Source organism: Anopheles maculipalpis, chromosome 2RL, assembly GCF_943734695.1.
Source record: "Anopheles maculipalpis chromosome 2RL, idAnoMacuDA_375_x, whole genome shotgun sequence".
Classification (NCBI taxonomy): Eukaryota; Metazoa; Arthropoda; class Insecta; order Diptera; family Culicidae; genus Anopheles; species Anopheles maculipalpis.
Window position 1 is genome coordinate 39,709,085 of NC_064871.1, and position 25,123 is coordinate 39,734,207.

General features: G+C 41.9%; 4 protein-coding genes across 5 annotated transcripts in view; 2 read left to right on the forward strand and 2 right to left on the reverse strand.

Annotated features, from left to right (window-relative positions):
• LOC126557871 (ero1-like protein) overlaps positions 1-25,123 on the forward strand; it is a 427,255-nt gene that overhangs the window by 332,013 nt on the left and 70,119 nt on the right. The gene's annotated exons all lie outside the window — the stretch shown is intronic.
• LOC126558692 (protein tipE) overlaps positions 1-25,123 on the reverse strand; it is a 186,707-nt gene that overhangs the window by 84,793 nt on the left and 76,791 nt on the right. Inside the window, exon 5 of one of the 2 annotated variants that reach the window (XM_050214745.1) lies at positions 698-743. The exons of the other annotated variant lie outside the window; for it this stretch is intronic. The gene's annotated coding sequence lies outside the window, so the exon portion shown is untranslated. Of the gene's footprint in view, positions 1-697; positions 744-25,123 lie in introns of those variants that run through there. 2 annotated transcript variants of the gene reach the window in all.
• LOC126559226 (DNA-directed RNA polymerase II subunit RPB7) overlaps positions 1-25,123 on the forward strand; it is a 240,333-nt gene that overhangs the window by 46,579 nt on the left and 168,631 nt on the right. The window lies entirely within an intron of this gene.
• LOC126559638 (homeotic protein female sterile-like) lies at positions 2,233-19,916 on the reverse strand. The gene is made up of 10 exons (XM_050215807.1): positions 19,707-19,916; positions 18,394-19,554; positions 17,190-18,279; positions 16,882-17,052; positions 15,758-15,877; positions 15,438-15,563; positions 7,649-7,734; positions 3,811-6,350; positions 2,398-2,566; positions 2,233-2,306 (listed from the first exon to the last, which is right to left on the reverse strand). Exons 1-10 carry the CDS (start codon positions 19,815-19,817, stop codon positions 2,241-2,243), a joined length of 5,640 nt encoding a protein of 1,879 aa, XP_050071764.1. The 5' UTR covers positions 19,818-19,916; the 3' UTR covers positions 2,233-2,240.

Sequence of the window (25,123 nt, forward strand, 5' to 3'; positions counted from 1 at the left end):
TAAGCTTTAAAAGTGAAAATCTACATCAAAGCATTGCAAACACACCCCGCATTGCCGGCTTCAGTGCGATGCACCTGCTAACATCCCGCGGGCTTTGTTACATGCATACAAAGTAATAAGATAGATTACACTAACTACTGGCAAAACGACCAACACAAGTTAAACAAAAAACATGAAACTCGCACACGACACGGAAAACAAAACTGTAAATGAAGTTTGTGTTTATTTTTGTCCAACATATTTCGCTTCATGCTTTCATCAGCGTGGAGTCATTTATGGTTTTTTTTTTTTTGTCTTGAATTGACCCAAGATGTTGCCATCCGACTCGCAACAATATTTTCCTTTTATAGTGTCTTTCCTTTTCTTTTGTTTAATTTACAGCAAAATATTCATACTACAATTTCATCACTTTCTTTACAACGTCGTGACAGCGGTTAATGATTCATTCTCTCAATGTTTTCTATTTCTGAAATTATGATCCGTAGCCGATCAGCTTTAGTACTTACTGCTGATGTTGACGGTGATGACAAATGACAAAGGTGCACAACAAAACAACAATTTATAATGATGTTTGTTCCAGCTGATGCGCTCGGAAAGAACTAGCAAACTGGCTCGTTGTGACTGTTTAGTAACTGTGCAATTAATTCCCCGATTCGGCAACAGGAAAGTATATATTTATGTGTTTGTGTGTGTGTGTGTGTGTGTGTGTGTGTGTGTGTGTGTGTGTGTGTGTGTGTGTGTGGTCAAAATAATGAGTATATTTTACATAAATATGTTACATTCACACACGCTCGATCATTCTCTCATTGATGCGATGCAATTAATGATCTCCGCCCTCTACTGGACTGTGCGCGGCAATGATGAATTACACAAACATATTCATCGTTTTCTTGTTTTGTTTACTTTGCATTCACGGTGCACACCTGCAGCTACAAAACGCTACATTTGCATTTGTATTTACTCCTCTAGTTCGTTTTTCCTTCCTTCCGTTGGATAAAATTATATCTACACACTTGCTTAGTTTGCGAACACTCTCGCGCTATATGACTACTACTCATCGCCAAAAGTACAGAAACGCAGAGGGCGCAGATTGTTGTCCTCTGTACGCGGTTTTTTTTTATGTAAAAGGTTCATATGCATTACTGCTTCTTGCGCCTTTCTTTAATTTATATATCACAACTGATAAAGTATTTTTCTATATACACTAGCACATTTATGCACATATGCACATCCTATGCTGCCTCCACTGTCATTTGCAGCTTTGACCTCTTATCGTTAAACACCTTTCTGTTTGTTATGTTATATTTCCTATTCTAAACACATGATGTATATATATCTGTCGCATCTGTGATCTGCTACTATACGCTAATGTTTTGTTTCTTTTTTTTTTACTTTCCTTTTTTGTGTCCTTACTACCTATCCATGTCCCATGCTTGTCGGTTGGATCATTTGATTGTTTCTATGTAATATATGTCTAGGGGTATCATAATATGTATATGATACGGTGTATAATGTATATGTATACGTGGGATGCACGATATCTTTAACACTAGAAGGGTTCATAGTATTAACACACATTCGCGTGTGCCACGTTTTATCAAATCCTAAACACAGTACTGAGACTGACACAGTAAATTGCATTGCAAGGGAAAAATCCTCCCTTCCTTCTCTGTCTACCTCTCTCCCGCTCTCTTCCTTTGAATTACCCGGTAATACAGATTTTTAAACCATGTAACTACTACTTGAAGGGATACACGGTTCCATGTTTAAAGGGACAATAACAAAGGCAGGAGTCAACAACACATTTGACTTTACTCCGTGATTATGACAATGGTTACAGCGGCTTCAGAAGAACACGAAAACGCAAACGGGTGTGCACCATTTTGTGCAAAGGGAAAGTTATCGACAACAACGATTCGATTAATTCCTACGATTCGGTGGTTTACGCGTGCGTTGCGCGCTTTATCCCTTTTTCTGTTTTTTCTTATTTTTTTTTTTTTTTTTTGGTAACAAACGCTAATGGTTGATTTTTTAATGGTTATGCGGTGCTTGAAGTAAGATAATTTCCCGTACACGTGCAACCAACACACCAGAAAAGGATGATACCGTCGTCTCAGTACATACGTTTGATAAGCCATTCATCCCGGCACAACAATTCGAAGATAATATCGATTTCTTCACCATACGTACGTACCACGCCGCACGCACACAAAATGCATCACCCTAGGTGCGGACGCTTTCTATAGAGACTCTTCAAACGCGGCCATCAAATCACTTTGCATGTTCATGTCGATCTGACCGGCCATCTAGGGGAAGAAGTGAGAGAAGGACATACACCAAAGTGGAGAAAGAAATTAGAAAAAAAGCCGTTGATAACGATATCGATCGATCACTTACCGCTTCTCTCCTTCGTCGTTCCTGTTCTAGGCGACGCAATTCCGCCCGTTTGGCTGCCGAACGATCGATCGCGTGTGGCGTGGTAGGTGTGCCCGGTGAAGGACTACCTTGAGGGGATGTTTTGATCTCTTCGACGACGCGCGGCTGAACAGGTTCTATTGGCAATTTTCTGAAAGACATTTGATGTAATATATGATTTATTTTCATCAGCATCGAGACGCATAAATTTCTGTTCTGAGTAAAGCATTTTTTTATTATAAAAAAAAAAACAGTTTGATTAAAAAAACATGATAGCATAAAGGAAAATCGAAGAATGTACCAGTACTAGTGAAAATTGAGGCAAGTAATTGCACCACGTCAAGCAAATTATGCTGCAACTTACTTAAATCTGGTTTCAACAAGCTGAACTTGCTTTCATTATCATTTTACACTTATTAATCGGCGACAGAAAAAATAAATGCAAAAATAATCGTTTCCGGATAATTAGAAAATGTTTAAAACTGTGGTGATTTTCGAGTATTGGGGCTATAGTTTTATCTAGTGTAAATCAACTAAAATGATGTAAAAATGGAATATCAGAACTGATGTTTCATTATTACATACTAGGGGTAAATTTAGTTCACGAATTTCTCCTCTTTTGAGAGAGAAATTCTATAAAAGCATGTAGCATTTCACGTGTGTTATCGGTGAAACTTCGTGTTCTAAAGCGGTTCGTATCACGGCGAAGTGCTCCTTTTGGTCACGGATCTCCCTTTGTCATCCTTTTTTAGCAAATCTATTCCGCTTATAAGTGCACACCAACCTGCGTGTCTCTGTAAACTTGTAATTAAAAATTGGATCCCTAATCGGATCGATCGGGATGCGAATTCCAGTCCAAAATTGAGATCTCGAGCTTTAGGATAGCAATTTTACCGTTTTTTTATTGCTCAACTCTCATTCAAATCTGTGAAAAGAGTGTGGCACTCTTCCCCCATACAGTGATAGTCCTTTTGCCCCTAAAGTTATTTGATTTTTAAATATGGATTGTTTGTAAAAAAATATTTGTTTCTTGAGCTCCATGATTCGACGTCTTTTTGTCGGAACTTTGCCATATAATTTACAATTTTCTTATATTGCGTTTCTTTGTGTTTTGAGAGCTTATCTTAACTGGTTGAAAAATTAAGATTTCACTCAATTATGGACAAAAAAGATGATAAAAGTGAGAAAAATTAACTATTATTCATAGTAATTTGGTATGTTTATTTAGTCACAGGTACGAATAACACTGCATACTCTACTTGGTCGTCCTAACTGAATTTTTACTGAAAAAATACTATTCTGATGATTCTTCAATACTTACAAAACCAAAGAACACTTTCAAACTTCATTACAAAAATAAATAATTAAAATATTTTAAATCTTCTAAACACTTACCGTCCATTATTGATCTCTTCCTGCTTTATCTTTTGCTGCTCCTGCTGGCGCCTCAATTCCTTTTCCGCCTGCTCCTTCTGGGACCGTTTCAGTTCCTGCTGCTGCATACGATCAAACTTTTCCTTTGCCTTGTTGCGGAACGCCTGGAACGAGTCCATCGCCGGTTTCGGTTTGTTCGATGTGGGCGTATTTTGGGGCGAAACGGCCGCGGCCAGCGAAGACCAAACGCTCTTCGGATCTTGACCACCACCCTTGTTGAACGAGTTCGCAATGTTTCCCTTCACATCAGCCGGCGGCGGTGTACTGCTCATCTTCTTCTCGTTCGGGTTCATCAGCAAATCTTCGATCGGTTTCGGTGTTAGCATGAACTTGCCACCACCACCACCACCACTGCCGGGTTCTTCCTTTTTAATTGCCATCAAATTACCACCATTGTTGCCGGATGGTATTAGACCAGCCGCCGCAGCACCAGTTGTTCCTCCACCAACGAGCGAATTGTTGTTCACAACGGCACTGCTCGCCTGAGTGAGATCGATCGATCGATCGTGCATTGGACCACCGGCGGAAGCAACAGGACCGCCACCGTTCCCACTGTTCAGCCCAGCACTATTGCTATTGTTGTTGGTTGCTCCCGGTACCATACCACCCATTCCAGGTGCATTCGGTTGATGGTACGCGCCTGGTCCTGCTCCACCGGAACGAATAAAGCTCTGTATTGGATCGAAGATCGAGGGCATACCTCCTCCCATCAGGGCACTGTTGGCAGCAGCGGCTGCCGCAGCCGTCGATGCCATGCTGTTCATTACCATCTGACCCATTCCGCTACCGAGACCCATCGCTCCGGCCGTACCACCGTTCAGCGGTCCATTGCCATTGAACTCACCTACACTGAAACCATTGTTGCCCGAATGTAGCTGGTTCTGTAGGTGTGCCATGCACAGGTCCATGTTGGCCGTTAGCATGCTGGTCGTAATGTCTTGCTTTAGTGCCGCCGGCATATCGTTTAGCAGATTTAGCCCAAGCGGTTCTGCCTTGATGGATTGCTCAAACGAATTGAGCGTATGCTCTAGCGGATCGATGAAGCCAGAAGGGAGACCACCACCACCGTGATGCCCATTACCGGCACCACCACCGATACGGAACTGTTGGTTAAGCTGCTGTTGTGCGTGTTGCAGTTGCTGCTGCTGCTGCTGCTGTTGCGACTGGTTGCCGTGTAGTTGCGATTTACCCACCGACTGATTCTGAGTCATCTGCAGAGATTGAGGCAAACCGCCAGCCATACTGGCCAGGTTTGTCATTGCAGCCAGACTCGTTGCAAGCTGGGACGATGCCGGTAGTCCGAGCATACTGTTAATCAGACCATTGCTCGTGTTCAACGCACCATCGTTACCGTTCGTGTTACCAATGATGTTGCCGCTGCTGCTATTGATGCTACTGCCGGACGACAATGGCGCATGAGCCGACGACACCGGGTTGCTTGTGAGCCCATTAGTGCTGAGACCTCCTGGTCCTTGCTGGTGCTGCGTAACATTGATGGAATTATTCAAGATAGCACTGCCGCCCTGATTATTGCTAGTACTGGTGGTTGTGGTGGTCAAAGCATTATTATTCACAAGTAGCATCGTGCTGGTAGTAGTGGTGGTGGTGTTTGGTGATGGTATGGGAGGTGGTAGAGAGATTTGGTTGCTGTTACTACTACCGATCGGGTTGGAATTGCCGCTGTTATTGCTTCCGACGCCGCCGCTAACACCACCGCCATTGTTGCCGATGTTACTACTATTTACAGCCCCACCACCACCGCCGGCGGTCATCATCGCTAGTGCGAGTGAGCTGGCGGGTGCGGAACTGGTCATAGTATGCTGTTGCGACAAGGCAGGCATCTGCAACAGTCCCGGCACAGAGTCATTCGCTATTGACGTTTGCGAAAGGCCAATCATACCGGCAGTACTTCCACCAACGTAACTGGACGAGACGGCCACCGAACCATTGTTGTTAGCCGCGATACTCGATGGAGGATTGTTAGTGGCATTCATGGTGCCGCTACCGGCACTAATGGCACCCGTAACGTTCATGCTCGACACGGACACTACCCCAGACGATGATGATGTGGAGATAGAGGATGACGAGGAGGAGGAAGAGGAGGAGGAGGAGGAGGAGGACGAGGTGGTACTGGAGGAAGTTGATGATACCAGCGTGGACGTGCCATGGGAGGATAGTGGTAGCGGTGTGACAGGCGGTTGATTTAATGACGGTTGTCGTTGCTGTTGCTGCTGCGAATGGTGTATTTGTGGGTGATGCTGGACAGCGTTTGACGACGTTTGGTTTAGGACACTGCCGGCAGGATGTTGATGTTGCGGAGGCTGCTGCTGAGCGGCGGCGTTCGGGAGTGGTGTGATGGTATTGGAATTGTTGTTCGTGGTAGTAGTGGTGGTGTTGGAGGTGGTGGTTGTGTTTGTGTTACTGATGGCTCCAGCACTCGGTAGCATCGGCGGTACCGCTGCCATTGCCGACAGTGTTGATGCGTTGGCTGGAGCAGAGGACTGGAAGTGGGATGTTCGGTAACAAATGAAAAGTCAATTAAGCATGCTCGGCTCGCGGGATAGTAGTTACATGGTTGTGAAAACAATGCATTGTTACAATTGTTGGAGCATTTTAGACAAAACAAAACCATCGCAGACTAGCTTTTTTTTTAATACAAATTGTAACTACAAATTAAAACAGCCAAACGATTACATTATCTATCTTATCAGCACAGAGAAAACAAATTTGAAATCTAATACAAATCATTATCCACCAACGTATAAGGATTCAAAATAGACCACTCTTAGCTTACTGGTAACGTATAGATTAAAAAATCTACTTTTTTCAAATGCATACTAAAATTAAACGCTCGCTCGCTTCGAGTAGCTCGACAGCACCACTTTACCTCCTTTGGGGTACTTTTTAATGCATGTGGAGCAACTATTGAGAAACCTCTTGTACCATAAATCACATAGGTCAATGCCATCCCTGAAGAAAATAAAACGGAATGTGACGTCATTTCTTAGATCAGGAACCGCAGCTTCTGTTGAATGTTCCAGAGGCTTTAAAATGGTCGGTTCTTTCTCTTTCTCACTTCTCCAGAAAGACCAGATTCCGAAAGATATTTGACCGATCGTATCCGGCCGACAGGAAATGTGTTCTCGATCCTCGGGTTGAGCAGACGGCACGAACAAACGTTTGGGCAAAGAACTTTTATTGTTCTAGTCCTAGTTACTGTATACTAAGAGATAAATCTCTCAAATTTTGACAGTATGCAGTCAACTAACATTCATTGATCACTGACCGGTGGACCGACCGCCAGGTGACAGCATACGCACATGAAAAATCTAAACAAATTTGGCGCTTTTTTTAATGTATACGCCAATAGAAAAACAGCTACAGATATATCATTAGATTTAATTTTTTCGAATGCTTTAGCCGAGACAACAAAACTGCATTTTTTCCTATGCGAAGGTAAAATACAATATTCTATCTAAGAGCAACGTTGTACTTCATATATTATCTGTTTTTGCTTTTCTACAGAAATTGGCTCGATTAAGTTGTAAAACTAAAATCGACTATAATCCGTAAACAGAAGGCTTTTCCTATATTTTGATACTGATTATAAAAATGAATTATTGGAAATTATTGAAATGGAGTTGGCAGCAAAGAAAATCGTTAAAATCAATCTATTTTTAATGCATACATTACATTACATATCACACATGTATACAATATTGACAAATGAAAACATCCAAGCATATGTTTACCCACAACTACTTAGCGAACACAACCATTATATTGGAGCATTACTTACCGCGCTAGCTGCGTTGTTTCCAGCCGCGGTGCGCATTGGAGATGAGGAATCCTTCTTTTTCTTACGCGGCGGACGCCCTCCAGCTTCTGGAATCAGAGGAACGTTAAATATCTTGCGCCATGCAAATTGGTACGCAGACAACGAATCGCCGATTTTGCCGATTCTAAACAATTCTGTAATTTTTTTTTTTCGTTTGCTTTACTTTCGCCGTATAAATACCTGCACACACACACATGCTGAAATATCTCCATTCATTTGTGACGAAATATTTTTTTTTGCGTCGCAGGCACTTAAACGGAAATATCTTCAACAAATTTCTCATGTTGTGTAATAGCGGGCGGAGACATTACAAACATTTCTTCTTTGCGGACATTATAATACCAAAGGGCAATGCGACTAACAACCAGATAAGAGCAGCCAACAATCGTATTACAACTAACAATTCCTTCATGAGACCGAAGAGCGAAAATACAACTTTAGAAAGAAATACAGAAAGAAAAACGCCGAACCAAAGCGATAAACATTATTTTAACCTTCTAAAGTGGACGTGGCGAAAATGCTTTCTATGTTTCGTCAGTGAAAGTATTCTCGTGTACCATTTTACGTTTCGATTTTTATTACTTATATATATATATTCTTTTCTTTTTGCTGATCCATGTTTTACGATTATAATGCTCGATTTACCATTCATATTGAGTTGTGTTTATTTTTTTGTGATCGTTTTTTGTTGCTGTTTTGTCTCTTTTGATGCCATTGTAGTTATGCTTATTATATATATTTTTTTAACTTTAATCTTCTTCACACCGCTCATTTACCAGTTGTGTATGCAGTTGTTAGGGGATCTTTTCTTTTTTGCAACGATCATACAACACTAGTGCAGCAACGGAACATACACCATAACTAACCGATCAGATCAATTGCGCTGCTGATCGCGTGCTGTTGAACGTTATAGTGAGAAAATATACTTGACTTGAAGATGCAAACTTCCAAACATTATTCCCTACATTTCACTAGAGCGATGCGCGCCATTTTTCCTTTCATTTTCATGGCTCGGTCAAACAAGACGCGGGGGTTGTTAGCATGGGTAGAATTTTAAATCAAGTCACATCGTACTTTACATTTTACATACTCTATATCCTTATGCATGAGATTGAATAGAATTTTGTTTGCCCGTTACAATGCCACACAAATGTGCTTTCGCACAGCAAACGGGATATGGTGGTAGTATGTGCTTGCAATGAATCATTTGTTTTATATAGTTTCAACATCGTTTTACTGCACTATTTTCTGCTTTAACTAGGGGGATTTTTTTTGTTTGCGTTCTTGCTTAGTCGGACTAATGCTTCACAAATGCTTCTCCTTTTGTTGCATCGTTGCATATGATTTACAAATAATTAGAGCACTTTTTCCCCACCAACTCCCAGTGGAAAATCAACAAAACTGTGAAGATAAATGCGCTCCACTGAAGTCATTTCCGAAGTCTCTGTTTTTTCTTCTTTATTTGTGTGTGTGTGTGTGTTTGTGTGTGACTTTTTCTTATTTTCCGGCACAATTAAAAAAAATAAAACCAAGAACATATTTTTGCATGCATATTCAACATTCAGTAGTGCTGGTTTTATTTCTAGTGTGTGTTTTCTGTTCTTTTTTATTGTTTATTTACTTTACCGCGTGTATATTATTTCTCTAAATACCTTAAGCATGTATTTATGACTGTACCTCTTACTCTTAGAAAGCAATACCCCACACAAACACGCCCGAAATTGCAGCACTGTATGCCCAGGTTAGCCTGTAGGTTTGCTTATGCTTGTTACAATCTTTCTTCCCTGTCGCTAGTACACGCTATCTTACAGCACAACTTCCCATTGCTTTGTTCGGCCATGGCAAAACAACACTTTACATTACACATTTTCTGTTTCGCTTTTCTACAATCATTACGGAATTAGTTCGAAAGAATGTGTTCTTTATCCATTAGACGATCCGTCTCCTTCATCCCCCTTGTGTTCTTCAATGTTATGCGTATTCGATTAGCACATAGATGGACACAGACATACAAGTTTGTGTACACTTTTCTATCAACTTTCCCTACAGGGACCACCAACCCCATCATCGTCATCCTAACCAAAAACAGTCAAAAGAACAAATCAAAATATGCATTGGTTACCACACCACACACCGCCAAAACAGTTGTGGCCGCAAGTTTTCACACCCATGTGTATGAATGTGTGTTGTGCTAAATAAAATTGAGATTTTATTCTTTTTTCATTTCTAGGTATGTGCTTTTCGTCTATCGATTTGTGAATGGATTTGTCGGTCGGTTCTGCACTGGCACAGAACCACATTTGCAGCTGTTGCTACTTACTATACAATTTGGCGCCTTTTAATGAAATACAGACATTTACTGTCTTCCACCATCATCGTTGTGCTGGAAGAATTCCAACAGATGAACGAAGGATGGAAGGATTCATGGCAGAGAAAAGGAAAACCAACGGTCTTTGTCGTATCTCCACGTGCTTGGTTTTATCTACTTTATATTTGTGTGTTGTGCTTGTTTACTTCGTGCTTGCGTATTTTTCATATGATAACTTCAAAATGTTCCTTGCACGGCCGCACATGTCGTCCGCGAAAGTTTATTTACCATTAAAAAAAAATCATATCTACTCCGCTGTTCAAAAGATTTTACACACTTGTGTATCGTGGATTTCAATTTAGTGATGTTGGAGTGAATAAAACCGGAAACACAGCAGCAACATAATGCTATCCCATACATTATTCTTCGTTTCATCCATTATACAAGAAAACAGGCAGGGCGCACCCGCTATAAGGATGATAACGTAAATCAAGAGACAGAGAGGCAACGCGAAAACAATATGGAGAAACTAATCAGAACAATTTACCTGGTCTGTTGTGTCCCTGATTTCCTACTGCCTGTAAATTTACGTATGTTCAGATACATTACAACGCCCGCTACTAAACCTTCCCTCCTATACCAGAGCAAATTAAAAAAACAAAAACACAATAATAACTTCAAGAGTAGCATAAAACGAACGCAAGCGAAACTTAAAATTTACCAAACAACACATCTCTTCCTCTCCAATGGATATAAGAACCGTATTATTTATAGCTTTTTGTGTGTAACAACAAATATTCGCTCTTTCACGTGCAAACAATGTGTAATGGGTTTTTTGGCATTGCCGACAACAGCCGAATCGTCGATCCTCTAAACAATAGTACTACTATAGATTAGCGAAACACATTTTGGTTTTGTTTCAATGGTTTCCAAACAACAGATTTACAACAACTTCCCGTATCATCCGTCCAGGGGCATATTGATGATTAGCTTGCAAGAACCCAACCGAAAAAGGGAAAAGTTATAACATTATAGTATTTTTTCAGTCATTTTTTTCCCTCATCACCACAGAGTATCGTTTATAACAAAAAGAAGGGCCGTTTATGCCGGCCCATACATACAGTAAGCAGAATTAGATTGTAGAACGTAGGAAATGTATACATTTATCTGATCCGGTTGTCATTACTCTGTTTGTGTACACTCATTTTCTTCAAAAGCATTTGCTGCCGATGTTTGATATTTTCATCCAGAAAGAGAAGATTCCAACGACTGCAACATTTCGTCTCGGTCGGTTGAAGAGAAACAAGCCAAAGAAAACTACACACCGATTCTGAATCAGCCTTCTGTTTTGTTTTGATTGATAGATAATATAAATTCCAAAACATATGCATATGTGGTTCGCAACAATTGTTGCTTCTCATTTAACATGTTACACATTGTCTGCGTTGTAACCTGCCGCCCGCTTATGTTTTTTTTATACTCGCAAACGGATGTTGCTGATATCCCTTGCCCGTTAAATATCGAAGAACTGTTTTTTTTTGTGTGTAAATCCTTTCTGTCTTCCCCATGTTTCATAGTACACAAACACAAGCCATCCAGAGACAAACGCTGCGCCAATATGTTATGGAGTTGGTTGTGAACCTTCTTTTTGACTTTCCGAAAAGCTTATTTGTATAGAGCCCTATCCGATTGATCTTATGTAAATGAAGTGTAAAGTACAGAAGGCAACAACAATGGTTGTTTGAAAAAAAAATAAAATAAGCTCAATGATGATCGAGAGTAAAATCTGAGCCGACGGTTTGTGATGAATCATGATCCCATCACAGTAAAATCTTCAACATACCAAAACTTGTTATTAGACAGTGCCGGAAAAAATCGATCACATGTTTTCCAGCTATTTGAAAACTCAATAATTCCGCTAAGCTATTTGTTGGTGCTTTGCTCATTAACACATCCTGTTGCGAGGGTGCTAATGGCATGGAAGCAAACTATATCTGGTAAACATAAAACCTCTATTATCAACGAAATGTCAAAAAAACATAGGATAGATGGTGGGTAATGTTATTGCACATTTTATCCTGTGTTGCTCTCCTCCTCCCTAATAATATCCTGCTGTCCGCACTTCGTCTTCCCTCCGTCTGTTTAGCTATTTAGATTTTAGAAGAAAAAAACTGACTCAGATATAACCCTTCTCCTCGCTTTTTGCTTGCTACATAACACAAACGCATACTAATTTCTATAAAAAGTGGTGTGATAAAGAAGAATTTACAGTAAACACATACCTTCTAACACAATTGGAAGAGTTCTGGTGTAGGTAGCACACGGTAGTTCAATTTAGAGAAAAAATAACAGGTTGTAAACATGCGTCCGCGAAACTTTTCTCTCCTTTTTTTTTTTTGGTTCTTTTTTTTCTCTTTCTGTATCTCTACATTAATTTAGCTGGTTGCTTCTTTTTTCATATATCAACGTTCATCAAACACGAAAGCGAAATTACATTTTCACACTGCCGGTTGTACTGCCGCGGGTTGTGAAGGAAAACGATATCGATAGTTTTGTGACACGATTGGATTTGTTGGCTGCCCCACCACATTACACATTTAAACACGAGAAATTTGTTGAAGAATTGTAGAAAAGCAAAATAAAAGGTAACATAAAGGAGAATACAATGACAAATATTATCGTATATATGGGTATGGGATATGTGCATCAATCATAACGTCATACGATCCGATGCATCAAGATACTACTACTAAACGCACGACGATACTCACTATATGCATATACGCACATCATCACTCAGTTGGTTAACCGCGGTAATTATATATATATAAACTATTGGAGGGTTTTACTGATGTGAAAAACAGATTATTCGAACAAAACACAAATCACCAACTAAACACAAATCGTTCGCAACCTGGTTAGTGGTCAATTGCGGTTTGTTTGTCTATGATTTAAATCGAAAACAAACAAAAAATAGGACTAATAAAAACAATGATACGGGTTAGAAATTCAAAAGTAACTAAGTTCGTTAGGCTACTTAAATCGGTTGGTGAGACTGCACCAATAACTCTCGTTCTCTCTCCCTATGCCTGTAGCTGCCCTTTAACTGCACACCTATAGACCGACTGTTTGACTGTGCAAGGCTTTTACGGAAACTGTGTACCTATTTTTGCCTAGGGTCCTTGTTTCGTAGGTCAATACTTCTTAGTATCAACTATTGTTCTCTGTCTCTCAATTTACGCCCTATATCAATAGCTGTGATGCAAACAAACATCCTTTTGTTTACTCAATTAAACACACCTCATTTTCCTGATACTTTCACATGTTTTATCTCTTCATGAATCGGTCAACAACTGTTTAAAGAGAGGGGAGAGGTGATGTTTCTCACATATGTAGATGCGGCATCAAATTTTAACTGATTGAAACTCTCTACATAATGGATTGAGAATTATGCTAGCTTGTTATGCTCCGTCAATACCAATTATTAAACGTCACGCTGAGTCATTTCAATTATTGCACGATTACTAAACGGTTCACCGTTCTCGAATGATAGTAGCTTCATTCCATTTTGCAAAACAGTTTTGTCACAATTGAAAAACAAAGAAAAACGGTTTCAACCATCGCCTATATGCTATTACCAATATGCGTAAAACTAGCTGTTGCGATTTCTACTGGAAAAATTGGTTGAGTACATTTTGTCTCTTCTGGTCTCATATACTGATTTACACGCAAACATCTTTTGTCCATAAATTAAGAATACTTAAAACGAGAAATATAACTTAATTGAATGATAATGAATGCTTGCTGTACGTCGGATAAAAGCCAATTAATGGTGTATTTTAAATCAAGAGGTAATTCGTAAACCTGTTATTTGCAGAGCAAAGCTTTATACAATATCTAGATTTTATGTTATTTGAAAATGAAAAATTTACACAAGATCGTCGTAATGAAAGTAAAACCACCACAAGATACGTGTTTATAATTATTTAAGCTGAATTTTGTTTTATCTATTTCATCACTGACTTTTAGCGAATTTGGTAGTATCCAGAAAATACCAGAATCGTTAATCAGCGAATGAGAATTACAAAAAAAACGCTTTAAATACTTCAGTGCGTCAGATTTGCTTGCAAGTTTTTTTTACGGTTACGGATGAACGTTTGAAAACCTAACCTGAGGCTCATTTATAGAATGCATTTATGCACGCGCGTCGCTTTCGTTCAGTAGCTTCCGGTTCTACACTACCGAACATCGAACAATTGTCTTTACAGAACTTTAGAAACAGTTTTCCTTTTTTTCAGAAACAAACGTAGAAGAAAAAAGTAGAAAAGATTGAAAAAATAATAAACGAACCGATGCGGATTGTATGATTCTTTTTTATGGTTATCAAACATAGAGTGTTGAAACGTTCAAAATATGCCGCAGCCAGCCGTTGAGACAGACCAGGGACAAGGCAGATAAGAGGGCCGCAGAGCCACGTTATGAGAAGGACGTAAGACTTAGAGCAATCCTTTGTTAATCTATAAAAACAACATAGGCAACCTCTTTCATGGGGATTTTACTGTTGTGATTGACGGATACGTTTTGTACGGATAAAAGTTTAATACATACATATATATTTATATGTATTGACCTACCTATGCATTATTAGCCGCCACGATAATGGCACCGTATAATATCTTCCCTATCATCTAAACTTCAAACATGTTTGTAGTCACATAATCATAGTTTTGACCATCATATAAAAGAGTTGACAATTAAAATACGCTAATTTTTCCCGCGAACTAATTTGTATTTTAGTGTCATCCAAATCAAATACAAACAAAAAACTGATGTTTTTTTTTTTTGTTTGTTTGCAATGGGTTTTAAATCGACAAAAGAAAAAAAACCCTATTTTGCTACATTTCAGCGTTATATGCAAGAGATGGTCTGAAAAGATCCACATACTTTAACACTACTCATTATTACTGTACATAACTGCTGCTGCTGCAGCTGCTGCAACCAAAATGTTTTACTACCCATCCCCGAAACATGTTTGTGTGATAAGGACACAGGAAATCCTGCTTTTTGATACCTTCGTTTATAAATACCTCTGTAGAATAAACAATCTTAAATAGTCCCCCATTGCGAAAAATCAGACGCGCGAATCAAAACTAATCAATCTCCTTGCAATGAGAGGGTCGAGAGTGTGATTTTGTGTGCTATAGTAGCTTTTTACGACTCCTGCATTATACATATACACTATATATACCAACTTTTCCGAAATTTTAAGCTGAGAGTTGAAAACAACGGCAAGTGCTAAAATTAAGTTATTATTTTGCTGTCACTGTGATTCTCCTTTTTTTCCTTTTATCCATTTAACACTACAGAATTGTGTGATTCATATTGTTTTTTTTTTGTTTGTTTGTTTTGTTTTGTTTTAGAACAAAGAAGTTTTGGCCTAACCTGCTTCACTGTCGCTGGAATCACTAGAACTGGAATCGCTTGAAGTCGACGACGAGGAATCACTGGAGCTACTGCTGGAGGACATATTGCCTCCGGAAGGAGCAACGTCCTGTTTGTTGGCTTCGTCTAAATCCACACCCGGCACCGATGGCACAGATGTATAATTAAGGAAAAAAGATATGGAAAAATATGGAGAAAGCATATTTGATATTAGCAAATAATCGATTCATTCCTTTTCGTCGCCACGTTCTCCACGACTGGGCCGCCTCGAAAATTCAATAAAATAATAAGAATATCATAATGATTTAAAAACAGTTTACCCTTCTTCGCGTTCTTCTTCCCCGTGCCGAGCTGACCGGTCACATCCTGGAGTCGTTTCTCCAGCTCTTGCTTCTTCTCTGTCATTTGTTCCTCCTTGGATTTACCAGATACTTTTTTGTCTATAAATTATAGAAGGAAAGCAATATTGATACATTGTAGAAAGTACCGAACATGTTTGTCTCGTAGTGTTTTCGTTGTTGTTATTCAAGAGATAAGCTAGGCAAAATCATAAAGAATATCATCACATTAAATCATAAATAAAAGCTTCAAGAAATATAGGCGATAGCAAGGATACAGAGGGTTAACTCTTCAGAAAAAGAAATACTAGCAACATCTATCGTACTTTAAAAATGCATGCGCGCGACAGCTAATGATATTCTTTTGCGATAAATGAGCAAACTGATCTACCAAACACACACTTCCTTCAATCGCATCTCATTTATTAATGCAAAATTATTATCATTAACACGCGCGACGCTCATATGCATCTGTGAAGTGAAAATAAGCGACTACTAGCAGTAAGGTAGGAGTCTACGGAATTAATCAAATAGAAGTAGTAAAGTAGGTATAACTTCCAATTAACAGACACTACTGATAGTAAATATTGTAAGACCATGTTTCGTGAACCATTCACAGACATTTTTTTGGATAACAATTGGCAAGTAGCTAGCTTTCGGTGTTTATCTTAACCGGTATTCATAACTTTAAATATATATAGATCGAATATATAATAGCGTGTTGTTTAAATAATGATGTGGAAATGCGCTTTGGATTAACTACAAACACTTGAAATGAGAATGTTTTGAAAGGTATAAAAACATAATGTGAAAGTGCGAAATTAGTTTAATGAAATGTATCGGAAATGAAAAACACTATTAACAGAGCAGTACAATCGATGCAAGATTGTATTTTTGAACAGAGTATAACGGGTTTTTTTTTGCGAAGAAAGGGTTTATTATAAGAACACGCGTGGTCAGCAGTTTTTTGATTTTGAAAACATTTAGAACAAAAATCCCATAAAAGGAATTGTGCTGTGTAAAACAATAAACATAAGTCATGTGTAGGTGATCGGTAACTCTCTCTCTCTCTCTCAGTAGCAGTGTTTGTTAAGTTGGAAACTTACAGTAAGGCTTACGAGTTTTCTTGCGCAGGCAGGAAGCTACGTAGCTTTCCAGCTCTCGTAGCGTTGATGGCTTCAGCGTTTCGAAATCGATTTCGATCTCGTCCGGATTGGAATCGCGTAATGATGGTTCTCGGCTTTGAATTATATGTACAACTCTTCCCAGCTTATCGCCTGTTGAAGGAGGAGATTGAGAGAAACAAAATTGTTTTAGCATAAATTTACCTATTTTACGTCAGTTTAAAAAAGGTTCTTTCTTCCTACTAGACACGATACACTATGGATTGAAATTTTGCTCTTCAAAAACTCACCCGGTAGCTTGTTAATGTCCAACGAAAGCTGTCTTTTTTCGTCGTACGACATCGGTTTGGCCGTGTCTTCCTCCTCCGAATCGAAGTTTGACACATTCTGCGATGCTTTCTTCTTATTTGGCGCCCGGGGAGCACTGGTTCCAGCGGCACCCGCATTTTTAGCGCGTTTCGCCGGTGCGTTAGCTGCAGCACCGCCACCTGCAACTCCGCCCGCTTTAGGTGCCCTCTGGCCCTTGGCCTTTGCCTTAGTCCCTGGAGCCGGCATCACCGGAGCTGCCCCTGGACCACCCATCGATGGTTGACCCATTGCACCTGCCATCTGGTGCATCGCTTTGCCTGGACCGTGCGGCATACCCAGTCCGGCGTGTGGATCCATAATCCCCTTAATATCACTTGCACCACTGCCAGAACTACCCCCCGGTCCTGCCACTGAAGGCTTTTTCTTGTCCTTCGATTTTTTCTTCTGTTTCTTTTTCTGTAGTGCCTCCTCGGTGAGCTTACGCATCCGTTCCTGCATCTCAAACAGCTGCTTTTCGAGTACCTTCAGCTTCTGAGCACACTCCTCATCCGACTCACTCTCTTCCTCGCTATCGTTCGAATCGTTCGAGGTCGATGGTTCGCTCTCCTTGCACGGATGGTGCGGCGCTACATTGTTTACCGGTTCGTCCGGTATGTTCGCTAGCCGCATCTCGAACACATCCTGCAGCTTCCGGCCCATGGCAACAACATCGTGATCTGGCGGGTTATACTTGTAACAATTGGTGAATATTAACCTAACGTCCGCCGCGAACTCTGGCGCCGACTTGTACTCTCGGTTGTCCATTTTCCGCTTCACCGTGCCGAGGTCCATCGGCTTTTTGATTATGTCGTGATAGTCGTGCAAACCGAGCAGCTCCGCGTCGACAGGTTTATAGAATGGCCAGGCATACCCCGAATGCTTTTTAGAGAAGAGTTCCTTCAGAATTTCATTGCATGACTTTAGAGCGTCGGACAACTTCTCCTTATTCTTCGGCGGATATTGTGACGACGTCGACCCTTGGTGCGCCATCGGTGACATGGGGTAGGCTGAGGTTTGATAGGGTACGATGTCCTGCAAAGATTGTTGTAAATAAACAAAAAGTAAGAGAAGAAGAACAAACCATCGTTGAACAACAGTGAAGATATAGAATCAAAACTACGTTGCGACTTCCCACAGCTTCCTTACCTGTCGACCAGATTCCCTTCTGGTGGCAATTTTGGCGGCGTTCGAGTCCATAGGGGTACCATAGTGTGGATCGAATACGGTCGCAGTCGGTGTGGTTGTATCTGCCTTTCTCTTAACACCCTTTTTAACCTTGGCTGGCTGCTGCGGAGGTAAGACCGTTTCCATACCGGCCTGCGAACTGTTTACCATGTACGGCGGGTTGGCTGGCACGCTCGGTTTATTGACTACTGCTGCGCCAATCGGATTGCCCATGGGATTGAGCGAAGTGCCTCCGGCTGCGGCAGCAGCCGCCGCAGCCGCCGTCAATGCCGCTACGGCCGAGTTGGGTCCTGCCGTCGTTGTGGTGTTTGTGCTACCAGGCACGGTCTGGGGCGGTAGGGTACCGATCGGTGGCACACTCGGTACGATCGTCGCTGCCGCCGCAGCAGTACCACCCACCACCCCAGGTGGCATCGCGCTAAGAGGAGGAACGCTGGACGACACGGCAGCACCGAGGGCCGAACTGGGGCGGGCTCTCGCAACGGCGGCCGCTGCCGCCGCTGCCACTGCATTCGCACCAGCAACAATCGCCGCATTCGGCGCTACACCAGCCGCAGCTGCCGCCCCCGTTACGGACGTGTTACCAACCAACGTGCCCGGCGGTGCCAACGAGCGCGGTTTCTTTTTGCCCCCCTTCGGCTGCTGTACTTCCATCTCCGTTTCATCTTTGGGCATGAGGGACACCTTCGTTAGAAAAAGCTTCTCTAGCGTCTGCGCCATTACGACCACATCCTCGCCCGGTTTGTTATACACGTAACAGTTTGTGAACATTGTATTGAAGTCCTGTATGCATTCTTTGCTAGTCCAGTAGTAATTGTTTTCCAGCCGCTTCTTTATCGTTCCCAGGTCCATCGGTTGCTTGATGATCTTATGGTAGTCGGGCAGATTGAGCTTCTTCGCATCGACCGGTTGCTGGAATGGCCAGCTGAACTGATGCTTCCATACCGCCTTCATGACGGTGCGGAGTAGGAAATGAAGCTGATTAGTTAACCTTCCCGGACGCTCCGGTGGTGGCATTACGGGCGGCTGCACAATTCCATTCACCGGCTCAACCTGGGGTTCGTTCCTTGGCGGTGGATCGTCCATATTGTCGATTGATGCCGGTGCTGGGGGCACACTTGCCTGCGTATGGATGTGTTCGGTAGAGAAGAGTGAACAAGAAAAAGGAAATTATATCACAGCTGTATTTACATGACCCCATTTTTCCACACCTTCGACCGATGACAAAATCAACACACACAATTACACACATGTGCGAAAGTTGAGCCACTTACCGGTGCCGCTGTAGGCGTTGTCGATCCTGATCCTTGCTGCATAGTATCTGGACTAAGCCTGAAACCGAATTCCTCGTTAGCGCATAGATCATAATAATTATCACTCCACATTTTTCATAACAAACTAGCCAATACTGTCGGAGGTTCCATACATGCTATGGGGAACTTTCTCTAGACACCTGATTGATTAAATCATATGAACAAGCAGCACAAGTGCACGTGATTGTGAGCGTTTTGATAGCAATGTTTACAACACATTCGATTCACATTACCGAACACTATCGTAGCATTTTGTTTCAAGCTTGTTTATCGAAAGTGGTAGTTAGCATGATAATTATTCATCGCCGTCACTACGGTAACATCAAGGATCATGGGTTTTCTCAACGAACGCATCTCAAATTTTCACTTCCGCCTACTTGGATTCTTTTACACAACACACAAACGCACGCATACAACTGCCATTGCTTAAAGAGTACACTTTTTCTCGATTTTGATGTCCATCCGCAAAACTATTCCCATCCATAAGTCATGCGAAATGCATTCACCTTCAAGAGCACTACATACCAGTCTTCTTTTTAACTATCTTCGATGTTATTTAACCACAGTAACTAGCCTCGTGCCTTACTAATCGCGAACGTAAACCGATGAATAATTCCTTCACAAAAATGATATTCGAGAAACAGGCGCGCAATTTAGCAGCTGCGAACACACACCGTCAGTCCATCGTCTTCATCATCAGCAACAGCAGCACCAAACGCGCATTGTAAACGCACACATGCGCAAACACATACACACACCAACACACACTACGGATAGCAAACGCCTCGTTCAGCGAGGGATCATTCTTACTACGTCGCGAAAGAGAGACACAAAAAACGCGCGAGGGTGGTATGGTCTGGTGGCAGTCACCCACCAGACGGACGGTTGGTGAGAAGTGAGAAAGAAGCAAAAAGGTACCGAGAGCACATACAACACTTCCTACAAAAAGCAGCGCGCCGAACGCAAAAGATCAATGTACACTCAAGGTCAAGATCTAAGCAAATATTTCCAATTTAATCATCGTTTATCGCCTCAAAACCTGCTTACTTCACGCTACACTAATCACCGAAAGCACGAGCAACACTATGCACAACGTTTTAGCACTGGCGAATCGACATTTACCACGAATATTTCACAAAATTTCAACGCCAACATTGTACCCGTCCATCCGTGCAAAGGCGGCAGCCGAGCAGGCGTTAGCGTCTTTTGCTTGGACAGTTCTCGGTTAGCACACACATTCATTCGCTATGCGCCCCTGTGTGCCGTGGAATAAAGGGAAGAAAACCAGTACACGCACACATACACACTCATGGCTCCATCGCTGCAGTCTCGATCGTAACACACCACTACATTCGATGCTAGTTTCATCGAGCACGTACTGCAAACGCTCCCGGCGGGCGACGTGACCTCACTAACACACACACACATACACACTACGGGTACGTCATATTTACGTCATCCCTTTTTTACTCTTCCGAGAAGTCGCCTTTCGACAATGTCGACGGCACTCGAATGTGTTGGTACCCCACTGCCAGGCGAAAAACCAAGCTACTTTATTCGCGCTTCATTTCATCCGTACCCGCGCTCGCACACATACTCACACACATACTGTGCCTACTGAACGAGCTGGTGCCATCTCACTCTTTAAATGATCGCAGGCGGCGGCGCCAGCCATCACGACGCATCTTGCTTCTCGCTTCAATGTGTTCATATCGCCTGCGTGCGTGAGCTCTCTTTCTCGCTCTCTCTCTCTCTCAAATACGACCTGTACGTTTTTTCAGCAAATTCGACGAGACAGGATACCGTTGGTGGCCCCGATTGCTACGACGAACAAACCAACCGTCCTTCTTGCGCACGTCTAGCCGTTTGCTCGACCCCCGTCTACTTGTCTCGCATTTCTGTCTGCACACGGTGTAAACCACTCGCCGGCAATCGGGTTTGCGGTATGTGTTGCTGGAAAAGCCTCATTTACGACAGCAGGGGCTGTACAAACGACGCGAATATAGCAAGTGGTGAGTCAGCCTCCCATGTTACACCTTCACTTCCACAAGTGCCACACCACACGGTAGCCTGCTCCGTGAGCAAACAGTTTTTAAGATCCTTTTCCGCGTTTTACCTCTAATTTCACTACGCATTTAATTTATCGCATGATCCTTTTCGTTTTATTAATAATGTTATACCATTGTTATGAATATTTTTAATTGAAATAGTCTCCGTTCCTACGTATTGATGCTGTTTGTTGTTGAAAAATGTGCTTGTGTATATATTTCCATCATCACCGCGAAGATGCGTTTTATATGTATTACCATTTTATACATACCGTTTAAGGTTTCAAGGATTGCTGTTCAGTCAGCTGTGTACCATCACAAACTCCCTATAGTTCTGCAGAAACCTGTCGAAAAATAGAAGAGAAAGAGTTATATTAAACTAGAGTCATTCCGCTTTTCGAATATTGTAGAGCTAACGCGGTGATGATAGATGAAGTATATTAATTTAGGCTATTATTCGATAAAACAATCGTGTTTTGTGAACATAATAAAAGTGCATCCCTTTAATTGTATTATTAAGGAACGTTCGAAAATTTGAGACTATTTACCCACATACACACGGTTATCAAATATAGTATACATGAAACCTAGTACCTTAAAACGTTGACAAAAATTTATTTTTACTTTATTGTTTTTCTACCTCCTCATCGTATAAAATGTTGTCGAAGAGCTAGGTTTGAATAGTCCTTCAAAATATGATTGCATTTTTGTTTTTTTTTTGTTCTTCAATGATTGTTGCTACGCGCCTGCACCGTGATAATCTTATATAACGTGGTTTCCTATATTGCGAATATATATCAGACACTTCCAACTACTCCCATACAAACACACGTTTATATTTTCCATGGCTCGGTCCCTTTTATTAACAGTCATAAAACCACGGACTCCTTAAAACCCTTTCGCCACGCGAGAATCCCGAGAGGGAGCTGCCGTTTTTTTTGTAAAAGAAACGCATCTAGAATGTTCCATTGCCCTTTTTTCCGTTCAAAAAACCATCATCTCTAACGCTCCGGGGTACAGTGAATGGGATTTTCATCGTGACACATGCACTCTCTCACTCCTTCTTGAAAAGAAAAGAGACAGAGCACGCCAGCGAAATCGGAAGTGAAATACACAAGCCAGCAGAAGGCCAGACTCAAAAACCGCTACCGATGATGATGGTAGCCAACCTTCAAACCCACATACGCACAATATGCACTCATACACACACCTATCACATCTTCTATCGATTCATAAAAATGCTTTCTCGCTCTTCGAAGCTGAAACACACACACACATATGAAACACTTTCGAATGCTCACACGAAGGTGTTCGCGCGCGCGCATAGGTTTGCACACTTGCGTTCCTCGCACACAATATCTCCAATACGCCACACGCACACACACACACACACACAGAGTTTTGTGTCAAACGAAGAAGAGAAAGAAAGCTACCACCAACATGTCATCTCCAAACTGCCTTTTTGTCAGCTTTCACGTATTTCGCACAGCAGCCATTTTCAACTAGAAATCACAAAAATAAAGATAAAATATTTTGCTCCAGACACGAACGAATCGTTAGAATCAAAACGATTTTTTTCACACCAATTGATCACGATTTTATCACGGTACTACATCCCCCCGCGCGTGTGTGTGTGTGCGTGCGCGCAAGTGCACTTATGTCGTTTTCTCTCGCTCTTTCTCCCTCACTCTCTTTCCAAGCCAAATATGGCGGGCGGCGTACGCGCATTACCACCACCTGGTAGACTCTTCTTTAGTAGGCCTGTACTGCAGCGACGGCTGCCAAAGCGTACGGTGGGTAAAACTTTACTTTGACTTTTTACACCACACAGACCATTTTCCGACTGTACTGCATCGAAATGGACAACTTCCGATGCTTATGATGCGATTGTACCCATTTACCTGTACTTTCAATGCAATTTTCTGCATAAATTCGAGTTGAAAATTGCGGCCCGAGCTCAACACAAGCCACTACTGAGACGATGAGAAAACTTCACTGTACAGCGACGCTTCGGGTGGTCTCGCTTTCGCGTCGCGCGCAGTATACTGTTGGCTCTTTCGCACTTTCGTGCGACGAGTTGCTGTGCTCTCGTAATTGGCATATATGCTCTACGAGAGCGAAGATCCGTGTTCGGTTGGTATTGGTGGCAGCGCGTACCACACATGAACGTTGCAAGTCAGCGTAAAATTCCAGCCGCTGAATTTCGACCCTCAGCGAAGTCACTTCCCGTGCCCAACAAGCAGCAAGCAACCGTTCGAATGCTTTTCTCACCGGAAAATTTACTACCTTACATACCGAGCGCATGAACGGTTTGAAGCTAAAGATAATCCCATTCGCAATTGTTCAGTCCGCTTGCCTGTATCGTGGCGCCTTAGTCCATGGCTCGACGGGAGGGAATTTACATTAACTTTTCCAGCCTTTTTTGTGCCATAACTTTACTGCCGCAGCTAGGCACACTTTCGTTGCCTCTTCTTCTCTCGCATTTGACCGCAGCGGTTGATTGACTTTTTACGGTTTGAATTAGCTTTACCTTCGACCGTGTGTACAATATATATTCAACTCTTTCGCGCCAGTGGTGCACATCAACTTGGAAAACAAAATGGCTGCTCCGTCGTCGAATCGAGCATTTTTCATCCGTTTTGTTCCCGAAGAGCCGACCGTCCCCGCACGAACACACATATACACCGCGCGCACCAAACGCGCTAGCACACACATGCACACATCGCGGTGGTAGCTCCGTCGATTTTTTAGAAAGCGGAAGAAGCACACACTTCCTTTCGGGTGAACATCCACCACTTCCTACTGCGCCTTTTTTTGCTGCACCGTTTGCACTACGTTTTCCGGAGAAGAAGAAACACAACGAAAACCCCGTTTTTTTACTTTCAAACAATCTCTTCCAAGATTACAAACTTTTATTAAATCATACGCTAAGCAAGTAGGCGACGCTGCAAATTGTCAACACTATTGCACAAATGAAAAAGCACTTCGACAGAGAAGGTGTCGACTGGTTGGGTTGGGTTTGAGGGGGAGGTTACGACGGGACAATCGAGCTCCACTCTCATTAGCACTTGCGTCTTTTCAAGGTTTTTCTTTTTTTCTCGCGGAACTTTCCCAACTAAACCAGCACACTCATTCCACGCGGCTGTACGATAGACAGCTGCGTATTTCCCATCTCATACAAAATCAGCCTCGAAAGAAGATATTCACCGTCTTCGGATTATCTGCGTGCCGTGCAAAAAGACATCGAAAGTTTCACCAATTTTTTCAGCGAGAAAAAGTTAGTCACGATCCAGAGACGGAAATGCAATATAATGGGTGTGATACGTTGAC